We start from the raw sequence: 26,660 nt of genomic DNA, 5'->3' as shown, positions 1-26,660 counted from the left end.
TGTGAGTACAGCATATGTGTGTGGGAAGGATGAAATGTCCGAGGAAACACTAAAACTCATGATGGATATGACAAATATGCAGGAGATATGAGACACATGAGTTTTATTCTGGAAATATGAAACATTCTATATTTAGTGTGTCTGAATTTGACCACGCACTGATAATACCCATCCTCTCTCCAAGTATCTTCTGCTTAAGAAATAGATATAAACATTTCAATTCTTCATAGGTTTTCTGTCACTCACAACTGTGGCCAGGTACACTTGTCTTTTCATCTCTCGTGGCAGAGTTCCTCTATAGGCTCCCTATTCAAATCTGACTTCCAAATGTTCATAATACCACCATAATCAGAGAAGGCTCACATGGGAGAGGTTTTCTCTTTGATTATTGCCATATGTGTTACATTTTATTTGACACATTGTAATTCAAGTATCTTACTATGATATATGAGCCTCTACTGTGACCTCTGGGATGGCTTGCCTGGTAATGTAGTTGAAAGCAATGCACTATGGCATCAAGGTGATTTCCAATTAGATAGGTAGATTGTGTTGATTTTATTTCCTCTTTCTCTATATGCATTCCCTTTGCTGTGGGACAACACTTCCATCTTACCTGGCTTTTGAAGTTAGAACTCAATCATGTGATATGCTTTGTCCCATGAAATGCTCTTTGCTCTTTGTTACTTATAAACTTAGAGCCACCTCATTGCACCCAAGTTCAGAGTTACTAGGACAAAGATAGGGTTCCAAAATTCTCAGGGAAATAAATCAAGCTGGTCTGCCTTGAGTTAGTGTTAAATCATCCTTGGATTGGATTATGCCATCCATACATGATTCCTAGGGGTATATTTCTGTGGATATGTGGATGATAGTGTCTTCTGAAAGATGGGGCTCATTAACTGGTGATTGAAACCATACTTCAAACGAAATGGTACTCATTATAGTGTAATTATACAATACACTGGCTTTGCCGACTTAATACTAATAATACTAATGAGACAGAGGTAATATATTAGGGAGATATGCTTGCTTCTTTGCCAAGTAGCACACTGAGTTCTGAATAGTTGCCTTTGTAACGCTTTAGGTGTGAGTTTCCCTCCATTCCTTTCCTGACTCGGGTCCCACAGACAAATAGAAAAGAAGTAAGTAATACAGAGTTGTAGACCTCAAGAAAATAAATATTAAAATCACCTGAATGACCTTCATTCCACTAAGCATCATATTTAACTCTGTCTTCTATTCCTTTCCAAAAAAACTCATATCATTCCACCAGCCATGTAAATTGTTTCTTCTGATAGATTGGATTAAAATAGACTGGCCCAAGTGATTTTTTTTTCACTCCGGATGTACGCTAATTTGAGCAGTATGGAGAGTAATTTGTAAACCTTTTGAATGACTCACAGACCCTTTAACAAAATATCAGAAGCTGAAACATGTGTTTGAATGGGGGATAAGAGGGGACAAATGAATGGAAAAAAGAGCAGTGGCTGAATACAGTCATAGCACTCAATTTGTGTATGCAAAGAAGGAAGTGGGAAATGATGTAACTAGTGGAGAAAGGAGTAAGTGGGAGGGGGAGAGTGATGAAAGGAGGAACTCTGATCTAGATGCATGGTCTGGTACATGTAAGTGAATGTGTTAAATTGAAATCCCCTTGAGCAACCGTTGTATATAACGTTTTCAGAATTATCTACAATCAAGTTTTTAAAGCAAGTAATGTGCAAGCAAAATGCTATATGTTGCTGAATATAGAACAAGTACATTATAGTTTCCCCATTACACGAGCTACCATACTGTATGTTAATATCTTATGAACACTTCTGCACCATCTACTTACTATGAGTAACATGAAGAGTGGGAGGATTGTGCTTATGGTCACTGTTAATACTACCATACCTCGTATGGCGGATTGATAGCATTAATGGTACCAACTAATGAGTTCCTTCACCCTAAGTCATTGTCAACATTTTATATTTTATTACTCAGGCCCATTTTCCTTTCAAATTATATCAGAGAGGAAGATGTACTACCTGAACAGTTGGAGTGATGAGGGGAGGAAGCTCCAAAGAAGTGGAATCTCTGGAAATGGAAAATATAAATCCCTATTCATCTGTCTTGTGAATATACATTTTTTTTATTTTTATTTTTATTTTTTTTATTGTAAAGATACTATACAGAGGGTTACAGTTACATGAGTGAGGTAATGAGTACACTTCCACTTCCTCTTGAACATTGTTACCCCCTCCATTGTTTTCCCCCTACCATCCCCTCCCTCCCTCCCTTCCCCAAGGTTCTTTTTTTTTTTTTTTTTGATTGTGATTAAGTGATTACTTAATTTCCAGAAATTCACAGTATTGTGGAATAATGATGCTCATTTAAAGTCACAAGTTCATTCTAACTTTCCTGGAGCAAATTGTCTACCACAGTCTGTAATATATAACGGTGCTCATATGTTATATACCATATATGTGATCAGCAGCATGGGGATATTTAGTAGTGGTTCAACCAGATGAGTGGGAGTTCTTTGTTTCTTAAGTCCTGTTAGTTTTGTCATATCACCTAACATTTTGGATTCATCATCCACTTATCAGGGAGACCATGTACTGTTTGTCTCTTCGTTCTTGGCTTACCTCGCTCAACATGATTCCTTCTAGCTCCATCCATTTCCCTGCAAATGCCATTATTTTGTCATTTCTAATGGCTGCATAATATTCCATTGTGTATAGATACCACAATTTTTGGATCCATTCATCTGTGGTGGGGCATCTAGGTTGTTTCCATATGAATATACATTTTTTAACAACACTATTTCTATATACTTTCTTTCCTTACCTGGAAAAAGGCATAAGAAGTTGAGTGCGACCAAAAATTCTATCATGTATTTTTACTGCAAGGGTACTGTAAAGGAAATGTCAATCCTTAATTTCTCAGTCTTGTGTTGAAAGAATCCACTGAGTCAGAAGATGAAAAGGGAGTAATCTATTCTCCTTGATTGCCAGCAGCTAAAGCAAGAACACAAATATAGTGACAACAGAGTAATGTGCTCCCAGAATGCTGTATCTGGAGATGGCATTGAGAAAAATTAGGGAGTTTCTAATTTATTGTATTGCTAGTATAAGAGGCAGCTACACCTTACAAAGATGCTTTCCCTTGGCATAGAAATCATCCATGGTGTGAGTATAAACATTAGGGAAATTGATAAATGCTATAAGTTAAGACTATGTCCCCAATCCCAGAAGACTGGTTACTGAACATTTATTAACATGCCATTGTCAACATTTTCTATTTTATCAATGAGGCCTTGACTTTCTGATACCTCAGCTCCCATTGCTCTTACCTCTCTTTGCCTCCTGTTTCTCCAGCTTTCCTATCAATTCTTTTTTTTTAATTTAATTTAATTTTATTTGTGAACATACTGTACAGAGGAGTTACAATTACATGGGCAGGATAATGTGTACATTTCTTACCAAGCATTGCAGCCTCCTCCTTTGTTTACCCTTCACATCCCTTCCCAGCCTCCCCCCTCCCCCCCAATCCCAATCCTTCTCCTTCCCCCTCTTCCCCCCCACCCGGCATTGTATAATCTAAGTCAGGTTTTGCCTTTGGCAGCTACACACCCTGACTGAAAGGAGAAATGTGCCGAGAAACCCATGTATGTTTACCAGTGAATAGCAGGCCTGGAAGTCGATGTGGATGCTGGTGCATTGTTCATGCAACCAGATATCCACAAAGGGGATTAACTCAGGTGCGAGAAATTTCATGATGTCTTTACTGTTTTCTGTAATATTGGAGCTCTTCATTTAAGTACATGAAATGAAATTAAAGCATTCTGTATTAGAATATAATATACACTTCAGAGGAAAAGATACTGGCAATTAAATTGAAAGAAATAAAACAGAAATTGTTTTCTCACTAATTTTCAAGCATTCTCAGTGACAGCTGGATCTACTGTTCCCTCCGCCCTTTGCTGAGTAGAGGGAAATTGTATTTCTTAGCTGCTCCTTCTTCGGCTGGTTGTCTTCAGCCCCTGAGCTCTTACACAACTTTGTACCAAAAACACCAGGTCCATTATCCTTTGATCTAGTAAGAAAGAGATGTGATAATGACCGTTTTCCCCAGTGCTGGACTTACATCAAAGGACTAGCCAGATTTGGTATCCTTGTGATGTTTAGCAGAGAGTAAAATTCTAGATGCCTCTCTTAATTTTGCCTATTTTTTTCTTGTGACAAAGCGAATGCAAAAGAAAATGCACCAGGTGGTAAGAAGGTCTTTGTGAAAAACACAAGAAGTTCTTGTTTTCTAATCAAAAAGAGAATTATACAGCCTCACTGATTTTTAGAGATTTCTTTTTAAGTATAGATTTGCTTGGCTTTAATATTTCATACTTTCCATGTATAAACCATACTTTCCAAGTTAAAACCTGATTCAAACTTTTTTCTTGGGTAAATTACAAAAGTTAGCATGCTTTGTGTTTGTGTGTGTATATGTGTGTGTATGCACATCCCCCTGCACTTTAAAAATGCTAAAACTTACAAACACAAAACTTATTTTATTTTATTGTTGTGCCAGTCCTAGGGCTTGAACATTTGAGCTTTTTTTTTTTTTTTTATCAAGGCCAGTGCTCTACCACTTGAGCCACAGCTCCACTTCTGGCATTTTGGTGGTTAATTAGAGATAAGAGTCTCACAGACTTTCCTGCCTAGGCTGACTTCAAATCTCAGCCCTCAGATCTCAGCCTCCTAGGATTATTGGTTGGAACCCCCAGCACCTGGCAGAAACACAAATTTAAACATGTACAGGGGCATTCCTTCAACTCTGAAGTGTGATGGTTTGGATTTATTTTTTTAATTTAAATAATATTTTTATTATCTTTAAGTAGCTGTAGCAAAAGGTTACCATTCAATATATCAGTTTACGAGTATAATGCATCTTGATTAAAAGGTAAGGCTTAGCTCAATGAATAGATCCTTTAAACCTGCTTTCAGATCTTTGCTCTATTATTTGCTTCCTATCTGCCATGAGATGAACAGCTTTCTCCTCCATACGCATCCCTTGCCATGCTCTTCTTCCTCCCCAGGAGTCCATAATCGACACAACTGAAGACTATGTATTGAAATTTCTGAAAGAGTATACTAACATAAATCTTTCTTCCTCTTAAATTGCTTATGTCTGGTGGACTTTTCTTCCTTGCTCGTTTTGTCTTTGTTTTGAGGGGCCAGTCCTGGGACTTGAACTCAGGGCAGGGCACTGGCCCTGAATATTTTGCTCAAGGCTAGCACTCTACCCTTTGAGCCACAGGTCTACTTCTGATCTTTTTGGTGATAACAGTCTCATGGACTTTCCTTCCTCACTTACCGATGGCTACCTTCTCATTATGTCCTCACCTGGGCTCTGTGTGCATGTCAAGTGCACATGTGGAGAGAGAACTGTATGGTTTCTCTTTGCTTTTTTTTTCTTTTTCTAGCACTGAGAATTGAACTTGTGGCCTTGTACATGCAATTTCTTTGCCATTAAGCTATTCCTTCACCCTTCTAATAAGCCTTTTGTAATAAAGTCACTAGTTTTAAGAGATTAGGGCAGCACACTCATTTAACCTTAGTGAATAAATATCTGATCTCCAAATATAGTTACCTGGTAGGTTAGGGCTTTAACATATGAGTGGATTAGAGGCATAATTTAGTGTGTTACTCTATTATCATCCCTGACTTTCCTATTGCTATTGTTTAATGAGACAAAGGTTTTTCCCAACAAGACTTTACATTCTTGCTCAGTTGGAAGATTTTTTCTTTTTTTGATCCAAGATCAGGACTCACTAAGTATCTGCCACTTTCACTCATTAGCTAATGCTCTACTAACTGAGCCATACCTCCTACTCCTGGAAGATTTTTTTCTAAGTCTAGTTATAAGGAAATTTTAGAGAGTAGTGTTAATTTTTTATCATACTATGTATTGGGGGAAGCAAAAGGGAACGGTGATGACAAAACATTCAAACTAGTAAGAAACAATTTGTTTAATAGGTTAAACTCTTCTGGGGAAATGTGGAAAAGAGATGGTCAGAACTTCATCTCAACTCTGGGTTTACATTGGTAATGGTGCCTCTTTTGAATTCCATTTTCTTATTAATGATAGTAATTTTGTGGTCACTTGAGACACAAGCATTATTCACTAGTGTGTGTGTGTGTGTGTGTGTGTGTGTGTGTGTGTGTGTGTGTGTGTGTATTTGGGCATGAACTCTGGTCACTGTCCCTATGTTATGTTGCTCAAGGCTAGTGTTCTACCACTTAAGCCACAGCTCCACTTCTGGCTTTTGCTGGTTAATTGGGGATCAGAGTTTCCTGCCCAGGCTGGCTTTGAACTGCAATCCTCAGATTTCAGCCTCCTGAGAAACTAGAATTACAGGAATGAACCACTGATGACTGAATTTATGAGAGTTTTAGGATTTAAAGTGATTTGTGTACCATAATTTCATGAACACTTTGAAAACTGAACCACACTTAAAGGACTGATATTTGTTTATACATATAGCTATTTAATTTTTAAAGGCAAGTAAAATTTAAATGCAATCCAATTAGTTTTTAAATATGCCTTCATGTCCACCAAAATATTGACCTTTATTCAAAATTGTTATCTTTTTGAGCCTTGGGGAATTTAGCAAGGAAAATGAATGCAGTATCTGAATTATATGATTTGAGTCTTGGTGACCTCATTTTCGTGAACTGAGAACAGCATTCACACTTTGTGTCTCTAGTTTCAAGTTTAGTGTATGCAGATGTCTTCTCACATCTGTGAGAAAGTAAAACCCTGTGATTTATTTGAAGTCTCGTTAATTAAGTTTCTTAGAACTCCTTAATTACTTTGATACTCAGTCTCAGGAAGTAATACCATGCATCTCACAACTGGCATCAAATTAATAATCTCAGTGCATTAAAATAATATAAATATACTATCTGCTTCATTTTTTACACAGACTATAATTGTTGAAAAATGGAACATATGCACATAGGAAAACTCTCATTTTTAATTCACTTCATCTGCAATGACTACTTTGTCTTGCTAAATTCTTTTCCAGCTCTTTTATTTTCCTTAATTTAATTTATTTATTAGATTATTTTTAGTCATTTAATCAAAATAGAATTTATTTGATAAATTTATTATTAATTACTATTGTGTTTTTATTTAGATTTACATTATTTTATTTTTATTATATATTTCTCTCTTAGTCATCTTTTATTTTCCAGAGCTGGAGCTCAAACCCATAACCTTGTATATGCTACATGAGCACTCTACCACTACACCATATTCTAACATTAATAGTTGCAATAAACTGGCTATATCAATCTTCTCTTTTAATTTGAATATTGAAATCTGTATTTTGCTTTTATTGTATGTGGCCTATATGTGGCAAATAATCTCTGCTTTCCTGCAAATAATCAAGTTCTCCAAGATTCTACAGTCTTTCTCTATCTTTAGTATCTAAATCAGTGTGGTTCATTACAAAGAATGCCTAGCAATCTACTATCTTTCCCCATGGTCTCCAGTGTTCTCCAAACCATTGTTCTGTCTTCTTCTTGGCTGTCTCCTGCTAAACAGATGGGTCATCTCTCCATTACTCCTGATTATAGCTTCAGCCCTCTCTGGTCTATTTCACCTCATGACTAGTTTCTAATCTTCTGTGGTGATGATTCAAGGCTGGTTCTGTGTTTTGCTTGTTAGTCAGCCTTACTGGAGACATGCACAAAAGAATATAAGAAAAGAGATAAACAACAATCATGATTGTGCTTCCATGTTCTGCATCACAATGGGTTGAGCCAGACATTCGGTTCTGTCCTGTGGTGCGCTCCTCATCTCTGTGAGAACCTGTTTCGAAGCATCATGGCATTCTCCAATCTCAAGGACAAATCTCAAAGCAAATAATACTGTGGGGAACCAAGTATGTAGCTCAAGTGGTAGGGTACTTGGCTAGAAAGCATGAGGTCCTAATTTGCTCTCTAGTACCACAAAGAAAAAATATTAATAGTATAGGTTTCTTCACACAAGAATGTCATACTTTCATTTTACTATGCTGAGCAGTTTAATTTTTCTCCAAATTTAGCCCCTTTTCATGATCAGGCAGCATTTTTTAATTATCAAAGTATCCTTCTGTCAAAATATCTTTCTAACAAAAGAAAGCACTAATTCTGTCCCCAGTTCCCAGGGTAATGTGTACACACTGAAGATAACTTTTAATATATCAAATTTTAAAACCCATTTTTATTTTGAAATAACCATACAAAAGAGTTACAAGGATACTACAAAGAAATCTAGTTTATTCTTGCTCCAGATTTGTCAACTATTAACATTTTGCCACATTCACAGTATCTTTTTCAGAAACCATTTGAAAACACGTTGCCTGTATTTATTCTTAACTACTTCAGAATGTACTAAAGAAGAAAGGCCATTGCCAGTGATGCGTTATACCAATATCATGTGCCTTCTCATATGATACCCTAAGAATGACTCATAACACTTTTAGATTATGTCAGAAGTAGCATAACCAGAAAAGCATAATTTGAATCTACCCATAAACAAATACCAGACATACTTCAAATGAGAAACATCCTACAAAATAACCAGTTTGCCATCTTTAGAGGTGCTCTATGTCATGTATGAAAGAAAATAAAGACTGAGGGACTGGCCCAGATTAAAGAAAGCTAATGATTGATCAGGCTAACTTGATTCTATGCATGGACTTAGATTGGATTCTGGACCAGAATGGAAAAATTATCAAAAAAAATTTCCTCACTATTGGAATAGTCAGCAAATTGTGCATATGAACTGTCAGTGAGATAATACTATTGTATCCATATTATATTGCATTATTTTGACAACACTGTGGTTGAATATACCAATAGATTGTTTGCTTATAAATATACAGATTTGGATGATGCATCTTAAATTTCTCACTAGGTGTTAGTCAGACTATAATAGCTTTGTTAAGCCAAGCATTCTGTGCTGAAAGTGCCAGGGAAGCTAGATTACAGTGACCTATGTAATACAAGTGACCCATGTAATACCTGTACCTTTTTTTCTTGGGGGAATCCTGATAGGGAACCTGTATTCCAAAGAAAGCTGGCCCTTGAATCTCTTACCTGGCTAATATTTAAATTGCTAGTTGGCATCTCCATAAGATACAGCCTGTGCTGAATGCCCAATGTGGGACTATAAGAGCTCAGATACATGCTCAAGCAAGGAGAAGTGATGTAGGAGACACAATGGCAGAGATTTTTCTCCTTCAGATTCAGCTGAAATATAAAGAATCTAGATGCCAGAACCTAATACCTGTTGTTCAAGAGATGTCATCAGACTGCTGGGACTGAGCAAGTATACATGCCAGTGTCAGTAGCACCTATACTGACAAGACTCTGCCAACTGTTTTGATCAGTCTGTTAGAAAGTTGTATCTCATATTGCAAGCCTAAAGCCAAATGGCAGAGATCAAGATGGGGGCCTTAGGACAGCAGCTGAGGCTAATGAAATGATTTCACTATTTACAATCAAGTCTTAGCTTTATAGAATAGTTTTGGTGGTTCAAATAAGCCAAGCTATGTCAGACTGCCTGCCTCAAATCCCATCTTTGTCATCAAGTAGTCATGCAATCTTAAGCTAGATACTTTATCTCCCTGGATTATATCTCTCACCTATAAAATGATATGTTGGCTTCCTATTTCTGCTGCTGCAAATCACCACAAATGTATTGACTTAAATGACACAAGTCCCAGGTGTGATGGTTCATGCCTGTAATTTTAGCACTCAGAGACTGAAGCAGGAAGTTCATGAGGAGTTTAAGGCAAGCCTAGTTTATAGAACTTGTTTCTGCCACACAAAACCACTTGCCTCACACAAAACCATGGGTTAGGGAGGAAGTTCAGTGGTAGATCATTTACCAGTAGGTATGGCCCTGGCTTCCATCCCAAGGACCATCAAAACAAACAAACAAACAAAAAACACAAATGGATTTTCTTTCAATTCTTCAACACAGCACTCTAGAATCAGTTTCACTGGACTAAAATTGAGATGTCAGCAGATCTCCATTTCTTCTGGAGGCTAGAATATCTTTGTTACTTCATTTTCACAAGTTCCAGAGCTGCCTACCATGTAAACCTTAGCTCGTCACCCATCCTCCATCTTCGGAATCAGTGGCACAGATTCTTCTCTCCTTTGTGAATTATGCTCCTATTTCTAAAGACCCTTGAAGATAATCCATGATAATCTCCCCATCTCAAGTTCCGTAATTTAATCACATCTACCAAGCACCTGTCTTGTAACTATAGAACCTAAACATTTTGGGGTTCGTGTCTGTCCAATTGCAAGTGGATATGATCATTTTACATACCTTATAGAGTGGTTGTGAAACATAAATGAGAAATAGCCTATCTGGCTCATGCAAGATATCAAAATTAGCTGCTGATAATGAGATCAAGTTATGGTTGTAAAATTACTTTGTTTTCATGAAAAAAGGGAAGTGAACCAGTTACCACAGGAGACATGCTGAAAGTTTTATGTGCAGATTTGTGTTTAGTGGGTATTTCCCCATTCTCTTCCTCAGTCTGATGAATTAATGTCAACATGCTTTTCAAATTAAAAAGTTAGAAATTTAAACTTCCTTACTAGACATTTTCACTTTCTATTAAGTGAAATGCCACTTAAAACAATGTTCTTCATGTTTTTACTTGCTTTGATCAGTAAATTTTCCCTTCCTCCTTAATATTTTTTGGGGGGTAAGGTCTTGCTTGTGATCCTCCTGCCTTATCTTCCTAAATGCTGACTTCTTAGTCTCCTTCACCACCACTCTGGGTTGTATAACCCTTCTTTTTTGCTTATTTTGTTATTTTCTCTCTTGAATATGAGATAGAGTATCTAGATTCCTCTTCAGCAGGCTTTTTAAACTTTCATTAACTGTGAGATTCTGATTATGGAATAAGGATATGTTTCATTAAAGCACACTTTAGTAAGACCCTTTCTTGATATATGCAGTAAAAATCCAAATAATCAAACTTGAAGGAAAGCTGGAAGTGGTAGTGATGGAATTTTGTATCTTGTACCTACTTCAAACATAAGCATGTGGGACTGGGCTAGGTGTTGTGATACATGCCTGGTATCCCAGCTACTCAGGAGACAAAGAGAATTATGGTTAAAAACCAGCCTTGGTAAAAGTCAACAAGACTCTATCTCAACAAATAAACTAGGTGCAGCGGCACATGCCTGTAACAACCAGATTTAGGAAAGTGGATTTGCATTGCTTGTTCACTCTGCTATATATCCTGTTCATTCTAGAACTGTCATGCCCTGACTCTATCTGTCTCAAGTGTCTTGCCTAAGGATGACTAGTGAGAGGTCTTCAACTCTGTGAGTACAGCGATTGAGTGATACTTGTTGAGTATCTTGGTGGAATAATACATCTCCCTTTCTTCTAAAGTTTCCCATTTTGGAATAATGCGTCTACTTTGTAGTTTGAGCTACAAGGGAATTTCCTGGAAACCTGGGTTTGTTTCTCCTCTCTGTTCTTTTGTTCAGTCAGATGTGTGTAGGACTCCATTACAAGCCTGAAGCTGTTGGTCATTGTTGCCTATTGGGGCTGGTGTTCAGTATTTATTCTCTCAGCTGTCTGAGCCCATGTTTATGGTTACCACAATCTAACTTGACATTACCAGTTTGGGAGACAATGACAGCCAAAGTGACTGGGAGATTCCTAGAGCTTCAATTTCTTCATTTTCCATGTCTAATGAATGCCATTCTACCAATCCCATTGCTTATTTATCAACCTTTCTGCATGTCTTTCTCAGAGCAGGGTGCAAGGCAGTTTTGTTTCTTTTTTTAATACATTTTTATTGCAAAAATACTGTACAGAGGGGTTACAATTACATAAGAAAGATAATGAGTACATTTCCTATCAATTATTGTTGCCTCTTCCTTTGCTTTTTCCCCTACCATCCCTTCCCGCCCACCACCACAACTACACTCCTTCCCCCCCCCCGACCTAATTTGTACAGTTCATTTTTCAACATAGTGTCTTATATATCTCATTGTTACAATGGGCCAACCTGTATCGCTATTTAAGTATTTTGTTTTTTCCCTTCCCCTCCCCAAATTAGAAAAACGTATATATAAGGGCTGGGTAGAGCACTTGCCTTGCATGCCTGAGGCCCGGGGTTCGATTCCTCAGCACCACATAAGCAGAAAAAGCCAGAAGTGGCGCTGTGGCTCAAGTGGTAGAGCACTAGCCTTGAGCTGAAGGGCTGAGAGACAGCACCCAGGCCCAGAGTTCAGGCCCCAGGACCAGACCCCCCAAAAAAAACAGAAAGAAAAAGAAAAATGTATATATAAGATGCAGGGCACCGACATCAAATACAGTGAAAATAGGGGTTACACCTAAGGAACATACTAAGAAACAAAAAGAACACATGGGGCATTATAAATATGTTAAAAACAATAGCAAGAAAGAAAAAAACCACTTGTGTCCCTATCTTCAGTTCATTTCACTTAACATCATTTTATATGGTCATATGTACATAGCTTTTGACCTTTTCTGCCTGCCCTCGACTTATACTAATTATTGCAAATAAGGGAAACCATGGGACCTAAATTTCTTTGGACTGGCTTATGGTACTTAGTATGATTTTTTACAAGTCTTTCCATTTCCTAAAAAATGGGGCAATGTCATTCTTTCTGATTGAGGCATAGAATTCCATTATGTGTGTGTGTGTGTGTGTGTGTGTGTGTGTGTGTGTGTATCTATATCACATTTTCTTGATTTATTCATCTACTGAGGGGCATCTGGGTTGGTTCCATATCTTAGCTATGGTAAATAATGCTGCAATAAACATAGTTGTGTTGGTAGCTTTAGTATAGCTTTGTTTGCGATTGTTTGGATCCCCCAACAACAAATCCTCAAAGAAACAACTGCCCAATAAATAAGTGGGCTAAAGACTTAAAGAGAAACTTCTCAGAAGAGGAAATAAGAATGGCCAATAGACACATGAAGAAATGCTCCACCTCTCTAGCCATAAAAGAAATGCAAATCAAAACAACATTGAGATTCCACCTCACCCCAGTTAGAATGGCTATAATCAAGAATTCTAATAACAACAGATGCTGGAGGGGATATGGACAGAAGGGAACCCTATTGCATTGTTGGTGGGAGTGTAAACTTGTTCAACCACTTTGGAAAGCAGTATGGAGGTTCCTCAAAAGACTCCACATAGAACTCCCCTGTGACCCAGCCATTCCACTTTTGGGCATTTTCCCAAATGATCACAAACAAGACCACACTAAACCTACCAGCACAACTATGTTTATTGCAGCATTATTTACCATAGCTAAGACATGGCAGTTTTCTTAACCAGCATTCTCAAAACAGAAGTTCATTTCCACAGAATCTGCTGAAATCCACAGAACTCACAACTGATTTTTCTTCCTCCAGCTGTGAAACTGATTGAGGTACTTAAAGACCTCAAGAAATCACTATTCATCAGCTCTGTGATTACTTTCACTAGGGTGGGAAAAAATCAGTAGGAGAGAATGGTCCACTACCTACAGAAAATGTGCTTTTATTTGTGATTTTCTTGTGAAATTGTAGAAGCAAGGAAAGGGAGTGGGAAAATATATAAGAAAAAAGCTTCTATGAGACAGTGAACATAATTTCTTAGTGTATGAAATTCACAGTCCCCTTGCCTCCCCAGCAGAGCACAAGCTTCAGGAGGTAGATGGAAAATGGTGGGAAAGACTTGAAGAGTGAAATAGAATTGGATGTGGAAAGAGAAAAGAGGAAAGAGGCACCAAAGAGCACTGTTGAGTTTCAAAGAGCTCCACAGAGTGGGAGTTATCTCTGAGGAGGAGATTGACAGTGGCTAAGATGAGGAGAGAAAACAGGTTTTGAAGGGATTTTTTATAGCTCTTTAGGCATGTATGCCTCACTTCCTTAGTTACATAAGAAAATAAGTATACATCTGAATTACTTTTTGTTTCAGAGTCCAATTAGAAAAAAATTTAAAAACCACCATGTTTCAACAGAGGGGATTTCATACCAGCAAGTTAGTGCATGGATGATGGAAAAGTGGAGAATCCCAATAGGGAGTGCAGAAGCAATATAAAGATTTCCAAGTGCAGGAAGTGGTTGCCACCCTCAGAGTTATTGGGGAACTGGGAGGAGGTGGTGTAACTCCAGTGAAGCAGCCAGGACCATCTGGCAAAAGCTTGAACTCCATGGTGTTAGCTAACAGAAGCTCGTGACATTGAGGGAAGCCCAACCAGTTGGGGGTTGCAGCCTCAGTGGAGATGCACACAGCTTATGAACACCACTTAAAACAAAAAGCCAAGGGAAGGAACGCTGGTTTCTCCCCGCTTTGTATTTTCCTGCTTAGCTAAATATATCAGATGTTAGAAGGCAAGGAGGCTGGCAACTATAATTCTTTCTGAAATACAGCAGGACAAAGAAATGAGCATAGATTAGAGAGCAAACAAGCATGTAACTTACTCATGTTTTTACCATCCAACTGTTTTTCCCTGAAGTCGTCTCTTCAGGAAATTGAACCAGGAGAGTGACTTCCCTTTATATGTGCTCCAAGAGCCATGGAGGTGAGAGCTCAGAACCTTTCCTTGAATATTATGAAGTGAAACTCTATTTTACTATTTCTTATAATTTCTGAGGCTGACCCATGTGGTTTGTTCATAAGAGTCAAAGGAATGCATACATCTTCTCTCTTATTTTTCTTTTGTTAATAATTTTGATCTCATAGTGAAGTTGCCCTCTTACCCTTCTATTTTTTCCATTTCTGAAAGACTCAGAAGCAGTCTGGGGAAAGGGTTACTACATGTGGCTTTGGCACCAACTATATCCGACATGGTCTTACTTGTTTGCACACACTATAGAGAAATGTTGTCTGCCTGGGAATTTGACAGTCATTTGAGTATTTGATATTTTGTTATATTTTCATTTTCTGTAGCAGTAGGTAGTTGATACAGGATGGATATTACAGCCAGGATTTTCTTCTGATATCATAGTTAAGGTGGCTCAGTGGTAGAGTGCTCACCTTGCAAGCATGAGGCCCTGGATTTAATTCTTCAGCAGCACATAAACAGAAAAAAGCCCGAGGTGGTGCTGTGGCTCAAGTGGTAGAGCTCTAGCCTTGAGCTGAAGAGCTGAGGGACAGTACCCAGGCCCAGAGTTCAAGCCCCACAACTGACAAAAAATACAGACTGAGGAGCCACAGAATTTGGGTTTCAAATCTCAACTGTTATTTTCTGTTTCTGTGACTGTGGCCAAGCAACTTACCATCTCTGAGTTTCAGTTTCCTCATCTTCAAATATAATTATAATAATAGAAACCACTTTATAGTGATTGAGTTGTGAGAATGAAATGAATTGGTGTGTATGTGTATGCTAGTATGCTGTGTGCATGCATATAAATGTGTATATTTCAGCTCAAATGCACATTCATAGACACACACACACACACACACATATATATATATATATATATATATATATATATATATATATATATATACACACACACACACACCAAATAAATTAGTGTGTAATAGGCTTTCTATAGCATCTATTGTTGTTGTTGTTACTTTTCTCAATGAAAATATAAATACTGCCATAAAAGTCTGGCAAAAATGTCCCACTTGCTTAATGTGTTTTATCCCACACCAAGACATGGCCAGTTGAGTGACTTGACATTGGCAAGCAGATAATTGGTTAGGTTTAAAAAAATAAGTCCCCTGACTGAAAAACATCCCTTGAACTCCATCATTTTTCAGTTGTATACATTGCATTCATTTTCCAATCTGTTTTTCTGTAGTGTGATGCTTTAAATATTTAAATTTGTTGTGGAAACAGGCTTTTGCAATGGACCAATGATTAGCTAATATCTGATACTAGAAAAGGAAACCTATTGTCCCAAGGCCACTGTTTTCATTTCCTCATAAGAAGAAGCAGCACAGTATAGAATAAAGTCATACAGAGCACACTGAACCTCTGTCACGATGGGGAACTGGGCTGTGAATGAGGGGCTTTCCATCTTTGTCATTGTAAGTACCAACATTATTAATGAATGAATTAATTATGAATTCTTTTATATGTTTAGTTTCTCCTTGAAGCTAAAATAGGGCAAAAATGAGATTTTTGTTATTGTTGTGTGAGAAATTGATTTGCTATATGAACAAACATCTATTTGTATACAGAATGAATTTATTCTTCTAAGTTTCTTAATGGAAAAAATATAATTGGGTACTCAATTCTCTTAGTTTAGTTCTGAGTTTCTAGGAGTAATAAGTTCGCATTTCATAGACAGACTATAAGGCATTTCATGTTAATTATCCCTAAGTCTGAGTTCATTAATTACTCAGAGGCAAACTTCTATATTTTTCTATGTGTTTAAACTACTTAAAATGGTCAACTAATTTTTTATCATTTTTAAATAACAAAGAGAAGACAGATTCAAGTATAGGAAATTGACCTATATTTTAGTAACAACACTAAAAATAACCAAGTTAAAAACAAGTTTCATCTATTCTCTGAGGTCTATACCAATTATTTTTGAAGTTTACCCAAATCCAAGAGAACATAATTAAAATTAACTATCTAGACTCATATATATATAATATGCAATCATATTTAGCAATATAATCTATTTTGAGAAAAATGTAAGTAAAGATTGGCTATGTGCTGGGAAGGTGGCTCAGTGGTAGAGCGCTTGCCTTGCATGCCTGAGACCCTGGGTTCGATTCCTCAGCACCACATAAGCAAAAAGAAAAAAAGCCGGAAGTGGTGCTGTGGCTCAAGTGGTAGAGTGCTAGCCTTGAGCTGAGGAGCAGAGGGACAGTGCCCAGGCCCAGAGTTCAGGCCCCACGACTGGACCCCCCCCCCCAACTAGATATTGGTTTCTGTGCTTTTGAACATAAAGGATATAACTATGCTACTAAGATGATACTCTCAACAAAGCCATTATGGACCAATTGATTAGAAAGAAATGTGATTTCTAAATTGCCTTTCCAAACAGCCAATAATAGAAGCATGCTAGTAAAAAGAACACTTACAAATTAGAACTTTTGTAAGGATTGTATCATGGAGTATATGGGATTGTTCAATTGTAGAGATAGAAAGAAATTACATAAATAAAATAAACCAGCAAATATTTTGTTATTAAAGATATTTCATACCAAACCAGCATTATAGTGCAATATAAATGTCTGAGGATTTGAAACTGTCAACTTGATTTCTTAGTACCATTTAAGAGACTATTAATCCTATGAAAAACAGTTGTATTATACTTTTAGCTCTTATCACAATTTTCCCTAAGAAATGATCTTCTTTTAAAATATCCACTCAGCTACTTGAAAATGAGGACACAGGGCTGGGAACGTGGCTCAGTGGTAGAGTGCTTGCCTTGCATGCATGAGGCCCTGGGTTCGATTCCTCAGCACCACATAAGCAGAGAAAAAAAAAGCCGGAAGTGGTGCTGTGGCTCAAGTGGTAGAGTGCTAGCCTTGAGCTGAAGAGTTGAGGGACAGCGCCCAGGCCCAGAGTTCAGGCCCCACGACCGGACCCAAAAAAAAAAAAGAAAGAAAGAAAATGAGGACACAGCTTCGCAAACCTCTTGTGAAGCATGACAAGATCAAGAAATGGAGAAGTTGTTTTAGCAACTTCTTTGTAAAGATTAACTTTTTGCAAGCATCTATGGGTGTTTCATAGTTAATACCAATGACTAGTCATTTAATATTTAAGAGAAGATCACTATGGAGCCAAAGGTAGAAGACTGAGAGCATCATCACTCAAAGAAATATTATGCTTGGGATACAATGAAAAAAAATCACAATCTAGAAAGTTTGCTTTGTCTTTAAATCCCATTCCACTCACATGCTCCGTTATGATCAACATCACCTCCCTCAAGAGTTAAGAAAATTTTATCAAGTAGGATGGAAAGCTTGTCATGTTAGCTCATGTGACTCCCTCTAGCTGGAGAGAGATGATGTGTGGTACAGGGAGGTGACTGATTCTTCAAAGCAGAACTCGATGTCCTGTTGATAGGGAGATAGCAATACTGATATATTTCCTTCTCTTCTCATTTTGCTGGCCAATCAGTGTGATCTACCTCTGTAATGTCAAGAAGTAAGGAAGAAAAAGAAATGAAATGAAACAAGAGTGTTAATTTTTATTTGGCTAAGGAGTAAAGTAATCATGACAGGGTGGTTAAGTTTAATTACAGAAACAAATAGTGACTTTGCTATAGGAAAGAAATGGCTTTAAGCTGGTTGCACCCAGCTTTGTAGCCATCTTGTCAAAAGATGAACTTGGAGAAGTCCTGACCTTCATCTGACTCTTATCTTGCATGGAATCTACCTATTGAGATACAAAAACATGATGCAATTCTTTTCTGTTTATGCAGCTGATGTGGCTGGGGATGAATGTCTTCCTCTTTGTCTGGTACTACCGAATTTATGATGGTCAAGATAAATACTTTTACACTAGAAAACTCCTTGGGGTAAGTACAATTTGTTCTCAGGCAATATTGACTGGCTCACATTTTTTAGTCTGACCTTATTATTTCTTTTAATATTTTAAATAAGTTTACATTATCAACCAAAACAGCACTATCAGCCTCACTCCCTCCATTACAATTACTTTTTTCCATTCCTGGTTCTTGAACTCAGGGCCTGGGCACTGTCTCTGAGCTTCTTTTGCTCAAGGCTAACACTCTACCACTTAAGCCACAGTGACATTTCTGGCTTTTTCTGTTGATGTGGCACTGAGGAATCGAACCTAGGGCTTCATGCATACTAGGCAAACGCTCTACCCCTCTTAGCCCAATGAGCTCCTTTCCCATAGCTTAGACTTTCCTTCCCTTCTCCACAGCTTAGCATGCTCCCTTCCTAGACAACACTAGGCCCATTTAGTAAAGGCAGTAAATAATCAGCCTCCAACCCCCTTTACCTTGGGATGGCACTTCTCTGGGGCAGCTACCACCATAGAAGGCAACAAGAGCCCCTCAGAGTGACCTTCAGGTCTGGGCAGCTGCAGGATCCCTTATCTACTATTTGCACAGCAACCATAAATCCTAGTCAGCCATGATAAAGCCCTTGGCCCTCATGTCCACACTAGGATCTCTGCCTCCTAGCCCCTTCTAGCCCTTCCTAAACCTCCTAGCTTATATAGGTCACTTCAGACAATAACCAGTGCTTCTTCTCACTTCTCCCTTGTGAGAAGGGGTCTTGCTGGCCACTTTCTTGGCAATAAACCTTTCTTTGTTCTCTGTACCTGGATGTCTGGGTGGTTTTCTGGCAAAGTCTAAAATTCTCTATCAACCACTAAGCCACATTCCCAGCCCTCCATTGTAAATTCTTTAAGAATCATTTAAGGCCTGCCAGTGTAACAAACAAAAGCAAGGCAGAGACCAAGAAGCATCCCTTCCCTCCCCCAAGTCATGTGTCATTGTTTAGCTTAAAGAAGAAATCTCTGGAATAAATGTGCTTTTATATTTTTTTCCTTGTATTTTGCGCTGGTCCTCAGACTTAAACTCATGGCTGGGTGCTGTCTCTGAGATGTATTTTTTCTTTTTTCTTTTTTTTTTCTTTTTCTTTTTTTTTTTTGTCTGTCGTAGGGCTTGAACTCTGGGCCTGGGCGCTGTCCCTCAGCTCTTCAGCTCAAGGCGAGTGCTCTACCACTTGAGCTACAGCACCACTTCTGGTTTTCTGGTGGTTTATTGGAGATAGGAGTCTCACAGTCTCTCCTGCCCGGGCTGGCTTTGAACCGAGATCCTCAGATCTCAACCTCCTGAGTAGCTAGGATTACAGGCGTGAGCCACCAGCGCCCGGCTTGAGATTTATTTTTTCTATCAAGGTTCTCTACCACTTGTGACACAGCTCCACTTCCAGCTTTTTTTGGTGGCTAAATGGAGTTAAGAGTCTCACAGGCTTTCCTGCTCAGGCTGGCTTTGAACTTTAATCCACAGATCCCAACCTCATTGAGTAGCTAAAATTACAAGTGTTAGCCACTAGAGCCCAGCTAATTTTGCATATTTTCTTTTTTTGGGGGGCCTGGCCACTGTCCCTCAGCTCTTCAGCTCAAGGCTAGCACTCTACCACTTGAGCCACAGTGCTACTTCCGGCTTTTTTTACTGCTTATGTGGTGCTAAGGAATGGAACCCAGGGCCTCATGCATGCAAGGCAAGCACTCTACCACTGAGCCACCTTCCCAGCCCATGCATATTTTCTAAGTCATCTAATTACTACCACTTTTGTCCATGGACAAACCTCCTCTTAGTGAAATGATTTTCAGAAAAATCAACCTCTCCACATCTGGAAACTTTAAGGAACTTGTAATGGAGACCATTGAGTTTCTTTCTTTCTTTCTTTTAATAGTAATCTTAGTTTCCATGAACTATCAGGCTTCTTCATCATATATATATATATATATATATATAATATATATTTTATATATAATATATATATATATAATTATAGGCCAGGCGCAGTGGCTCAGGACTGTAATGTCAGCTACCCTAGGGTGGAGATCAGTACAAAAACAGTTCAAAGCAAATGAGGCAAAAAATTAGTGAAACCTCATCTGAACAAAAAGCTGAGCATGTGACATATCAACAACTAAAGCTAAAAGGTATGGGGATGTGCCTCAAGTGGTAGTACACCTGCCTAGCAAGTGTCAGTGCCTGAGTTTAAATCATAACACTGCCTAAAATCTCTACTGCACTAGAACTCTATTACACCATGCCGAAACTATGAATTAATATATTAATTTTAATATACTTTATAAATCATATGTAAATACAAAAATAATTGTATTGTTATTATCATTGATATCTGCAACTTATCCATAATGTGCAACTTCTTTAAATGTTACATAGCTTGTAGTTAAAATGATAAAACATTACAGTCTACCAATGAGTTACTATGAAGATCAGTCTAAGCATTAAGAAAACTTTGTTTCAAATCTTAAAATGGTCCAATGTGGGTAAGGAACTCAAGTTCATGACATGCATACTTCAGTATTTAGGAGGAAGTAAACTGATAGCCACAATTGACTGTACAAACAATCAAAAATAGTAGTTGATGCACTCATAGAGGGATGACAACATAGACATGCAAAATGTATAGTAAAATTCTTTCTGCATCTCTTTATATATAAAAGTGTTCATTAGCAAATATTGGATTGGATTAAGGGTCCAGTTTTAGATGAAAATAAAAGAGGCCCTGAAAGAAAAACTTTTGCTTTGCACAACCTTGATTTCCAGATCTCTTAGAGGGTCTGGTGTGTGGCCTCAGTCTGGGAACAAGGAGAAGTGAGAGTGGGGCTTTCTGTGCTCATCTGGTGTCACTGTACTATCCCTTATGCTCCTTCCTCTAGTCAGCACTGGCCCTGGCCAGGGCCCCTGCAGCCTGCCTGAATTTCAACTGTATGCTGATCCTGCTGCCAGTCTGTCGAAATCTGCTATCCTTCCTCCGGGGTTCCAGTGCGGTAAGAACAAGAATTTGACAGTTCCTCTCATTCTCAAAGCCAATATCCAAATGTTGTTTCTTAGGAAAAGCAAGCCCTTGGCTACTATAGAATATTCATGAGCCACGCCATGCTCATGAATAGGCTTTTCTTTTTCCTATATTAGTGGATGAAGCTCCCAGAGGCAACCATCTACTCTGGACAAAGAAAATTTGTTTGTGACAAGGCACCAATCAATGCTGGGAATGAATGGTGGTGAGGGCCTAAAAGTTACAACTGGGGAGGCAAAGGCAAGAGGATTGAAGGTTTTCTGCCCAATTTGCGCTCACAGTGTCCCCACTAACAAGTTTCTGAAGTTACAACATCCTTGTCATCTCTAGCCGAGATTATTTAGCCTAGGTTATTTGAATACTCATTTGTATAGAGGAATTTTAAGACCAAATCACAGTCACAGGACAGTTTGAAAATGTGTTGGTGGCACGTAGAAAAGCAAACTGTCTCTTGTGGCACAGTCACCTGGGTTTTGAATCCCAACACTCCCATTTAATTTTGCTCCCACCTCACTCACTTGACATGGAGATTTTATGAGATGTGTTCTATGGCACTTCAATGAGCAACAGCAATTACGATTTTCAATGTAATTTATAGCACATTCAGTCATCTTAATTTTAATAGAAAAAAAGCAGATTCATATGCAAAGTTCACACTTTATGTTAAGAATCCTAGAAGGAACAGCATCATATGTCTGTAAAACAAAATATCGCTTGCTGCCAGTTTTTATTTAATATATTCTTTTATCTGGATATAGAACTGAGCTCCCATGTTGAAAAATAGCCTCGTTTTACCTCTGCCTTGAAACTCTTCTCATGAGGCTCTTTGCTGTCAGGTCACAAGTCTAAATGCTACTATTACAACATGTGCTGCTTCAAAGCAGTGCAATTTGGGATTGTGTGCTAACCAGGATTTCTTAACTAACAATTCTAGTGAAAACACTGCCTGTTTCTTAGGCTTTACTTACTCTAAAGAGAAAACATTAGAATGGGGGTAGAGAAGATTTTTTTTAAAAGAATGTCATCTCTGTAAAAACAAAATGACAACAACAAACTCTATAGTGCATTGGCTTTATTTGTAAATATTCATCAGTCACCTATGCCACAGCAAAGATGGTATGGAATATAGCTGGACACCGATGGCTCACACTTGTAATCCTAGCTACAAGAGAGGCTGAGATCTTAGGATCACGGTTCAAAGCCAGCCCAGGCAGGAAAGTCTGTGAGACTCTTATCTCTAATAAACCACCAGAAAACTGGAAGTGGCACTGTGGCTCAAGTGGTATAGTGCTAGCCTTGAGCTGAAGAGCTGAGGGAAAGCACCCAGGAACAGAGTTCAAGCCCCATGAACCCCCCCCCAAAAAAAAGATGGTATGGAATAGATGGTGGGAAGAATGAATGAAGCAGTTATGATTAAGAATGCATGGTGCACATAAATTGTTGTGTTAAATAGAAAGCCCTTTGAACATCTTTTTGACAAAAATATATTTTATTTTTTGCCTGTCATGGGGCCTGAACTCTGGGCCTGGGCACTGTCCCTCAGCTCTTCAGCTCAAGGCTAGCGCTCTACCACTTGAGTCACAGTGCCACTTCAGGCTTTTTTCTGTTTATGTGGTACCGAGGAATCCAACCCAGGGCTTCAGGCATGCTAGGCAAGCACTCTACCACTGAGCCACATTCCCAGCCCAACAAAAAATAATTTTAAGAAAGTATTTTACAGTAAGGGTCTCATTGAGCCAACTTTTAGTTAAACTTTTAATCCAGTAGAATTTCATCTCTGTGGTTTCTTACATTGAGAAGATTATAATCAATTCTCAATAGCAAGTGGTGTTGTTAATTGAGTTTTGTACAGCTGCCAGTTTTCAATGCTGACCTTAACATGGCTCTGTCTCTAATCACGTACCCTTCTAACGTTGAGTTCTTTAGGCTTTCTGTGTCAGATATTTTAGCTGAGAAACATTCTGAACAATGACATTGTAAAGATGAATATGCCATTCTAAGTGGTTAGTGCAGTGATAAAACTTGCCAAGCATATATAAGGTCCTAAGCTCCATCCCCAGCAGAGACATACAGAGAGAGAGAGAGAGAGACGTGGAGAGAGAGAGAGAGAGAGAAAGAGAGAGAGAGAGAGAGAGATAGAGAGAGAGAGAGAGAGAGAGAGAGAGAGAGAGAGAGAGAGAGAGAGAGAGAGAGAGAGAGAGAGAGAGAATTTACTTATAGTGAAAGTACACAATTAAGTCTACTAGGCAATTGTACTAGGGACAAATGTTGAATTAGAGTAAGAATGAATTTCCACAAGATTAAAGAAGCTTAGGGTCTTATGAAGAAGACAGAGAATAAACTGGGGATTTCAAAATTATAAAAGTACTATGTAAATAAGATGCTACTCTTTAATATTCTTCCCACATTCTCCCATCAGTAGGTATGGACAGGGTCAACTCCTTTTCTTGAGTTTGGTAGATGGTTGCACTTTGCCATTTCTCCCAAATTGTATGTAAATATCTCCTTCACATACATTAATACTGCATGTGACGAGACCAAATGTACATAAAATAGAGCTACAGAAATTCATACTACACACCATTAACTATGTTTCTTTTTAGTTCCATTTCTCATTTTTCAAAAGCCATAGTTTCAATAGAGCATAGAAATTTGCCAAGGTGTCTCAATAATTGTCCTTGCATTCAAACAAGAGTTTATTAAAATTGGGCAAGGCTTTCAGAAGCACTTCCCCTTTCCAAGTCAATTGTAGACAGCATAGAGGTAGTTCAGTAGGGAAGCTATGGGATAGAAGGCAGCTTGGGTAATTTTTGGTGGCTGGCAATAATTCTGAAATGACTCAAAAAAAAACAAAAATAATATCTTCATGGTGAGGAGGAACAGAAAGGTCCTGGACAACCAAAAGCAGCAAAGCTTTTCCTCCCACTCTACCAATGATCTGTCTTGCCCCCAGTCAGGAAGTGGTAAGATCATTTTCTTGGAAGCCCAGTTTCAGCAGGACTTGTGGCTTCCTCTTGGGTTTGTTTATCATTGACCACACTGAAGTGCCCTAGTGGGACCCATTGCCACTCCACTGGATCATTAGTGGCAAGTAGCTTCAATTTTTCCTTTTAATAAAGTTTATTTTAACTAGCCATTTATTTATCTATCTATCTATCTATCTATCTATCTATCTATCTATCTATCTATCTATCTATCTATCTATCTATCTACTTATTTCTTTGATGGTCATGGGGCTTGAACTCTGGGCCTGGGCGCTGCCCCTCAGCTCTTCAGTTCAACGCTAGCTCTCTACCACTTGAGCCAGCTTTTTTCTGCATATGTGGTGCTGAGGAATAAAATCCAAAGCCTCATGCATGAGGCAAGCGCTCTACCACTGAGCCAACTTCCCAGCCCTTAGTTAGCTTTTTAAAAATCTCTATTAAAATAAAATCATGTTGCTGTTTTTCTTAGTTGTATTTCTCAATCACTTCTATCCTTTGCTCTGGAATTCCATTTATCTTTCTCTAAGAGATTATGACAGAAGCTGTTAAGGGGTATTAATATTTATTGTTTCACCTCTTTGATCATCCATACTGATTATCATGATAAACATAAGATTATGGGGCCCACAACAAAACCATATTTTGCCTCTTCAAATTTACCATGTAAGATCTAGTAAATCCTCTCCCACCAAAAGAATTTGTCAAGAAGTTGAAGATAAAACAGGGGCAAATGTGTATTCATAAACTACTTTGTTAAATGGAAACTTTTGTACAACTACCAAGATAATAAAAATAAATAAATAAAAAGAGAGTAATGACATCTCTGTTGGTTTAGAGTAATCTGTGTCTTGAGACTGTGAAAGTACAATCCATTTATTCAGCCAAAGAGTTATCAAAGAATTTTAAAGAGTATATAGTATACAGATTTTCTTATAGTAAGCTTGCCTTCTAGCTGGGGAGCCAAGCTACAGCTAATTCTTATTATATCCTTCAATGAGTCTATGCAGCAGGCTTAGGAGAAAAGACCTATAGTGATTATCCAGATGAGGAAACAAGAGACTCCAGTCCATTACTCAATGTTCCAGGGTCCCAGCAGGGCATATCTGAAGTTAAAACTTGCTTTCAAATGTAATTCAATATTCCTTTCCAACTCTGCTAATTCCCATTCTCTGATTCTTAGAATTCCAACCCAGTGTCACCACTTTAGTAGGGTTTATATTAGTTTATCTATAGTTACATAACAAATTACCACAAAATTAATGGCTTAACATAGCCCTTATTTATGAATTTACAATTGTGTGAGTCAGAAGTGCAGCACCTTGTTACTAGCTTTTCTGCTAAGCATGTCTTGCTTCTTAGCAGATTCAGTTTCAGACAAAAGGTGTCTTTTTCCTTGTTTGCAGCCACACAGGGGCACCTTGTAGACCCTAGAGCCCTTCCACTCCCTTCATGTGTTTCCCTACATCCTTAAGCAAGCAAGACTTCCTTCATCGTAGACTTATAGAGTCCAGTTCAAAGAGTTGATGTTATTGGGTCAAACCTACCCATATAATATGCCTCTTAAAGTCAATTTTGGACTTTACATTTGCAAAATTCCTTTTGCCACATAAGTAACAAATGTTTGCTCTTTAGAGGAAGTAAAGCCTGAGAAACAGGCAGTTTTCACTAGGATTGTTAGTTAAGAAATCCTGGTTAGAACACAACTCCTAATTGCACTGCCTCCCCTAAGGACTCTTAAAAACTATGGGTTTGGCCGGGTGCCAGTGGCTCACGCCTGTAATCCTAGCTACTCAGGAGGCTAAAATCTTAGGATTGCGGTTCAAAGCCAGCCCAGACAGGAAAGTCCGTGAGACTCTTATCTCCAATAAAGCACTCATACAACGGAAGTAGTTGGCTCAAGTGGTAGAGCGCTAGCCTTGAGCTGAAGAGCTGAGGGACAGCGCCCAGGCCCAGAGTTCAAGCCCTATGACCAGAAAACAAAACAAAACAAAACTATGGGTTTGGGAACAGAAGAATTGATTTTCTTAAAATTATTAACAATACAATTAGTAAAATAACTTTTCTAGGGCTAGCCTTATATGTCAGGAAGTTAATGCCTTAGGAATACCCATCAGTCAATGATGACTAGAAGTTGT

General features: G+C 38.2%; 1 protein-coding gene across 2 annotated transcripts in view; it reads left to right on the top strand.

Annotated features, from left to right (window-relative positions):
- The first annotated feature begins 11,341 nt into the window (after positions 1 to 11,341).
- Cybb (cytochrome b-245 beta chain) overlaps positions 11,342 to 26,660 on the top strand; it is a 43,654-nt gene continuing 28,335 nt past the window's right edge. Inside the window, exons 1-3 of one of the 2 annotated variants that reach the window (XM_070040648.1) lie at positions 11,342 to 11,384; positions 18,430 to 18,525; positions 21,402 to 21,512. In XM_070040648.1, the coding sequence (XP_069896749.1) occupies positions 18,433 to 18,525; positions 21,402 to 21,512 (204 nt within the window). In that variant the 5' untranslated portion in view covers positions 11,342 to 11,384; positions 18,430 to 18,432. Of the gene's footprint in view, positions 11,385 to 15,968; positions 16,073 to 18,429; positions 18,526 to 21,401; positions 21,513 to 26,660 lie in introns of those variants that run through there. The other variant, XM_070040647.1, reaches the window with a different exon arrangement.

This window comes from Dipodomys merriami, unplaced genomic scaffold (genome assembly GCF_024711535.1).
Source record: "Dipodomys merriami isolate MVZ:Mamm:240054 unplaced genomic scaffold, mDipMer1.0.p SCAF_3, whole genome shotgun sequence".
NCBI lineage: Eukaryota > Metazoa > Chordata > Mammalia > Rodentia > Heteromyidae > Dipodomys > Dipodomys merriami.
The sequence above is the reverse complement of the archived record's forward strand: the minus strand, read 5'-3'. Positions and strand labels throughout refer to the sequence as shown.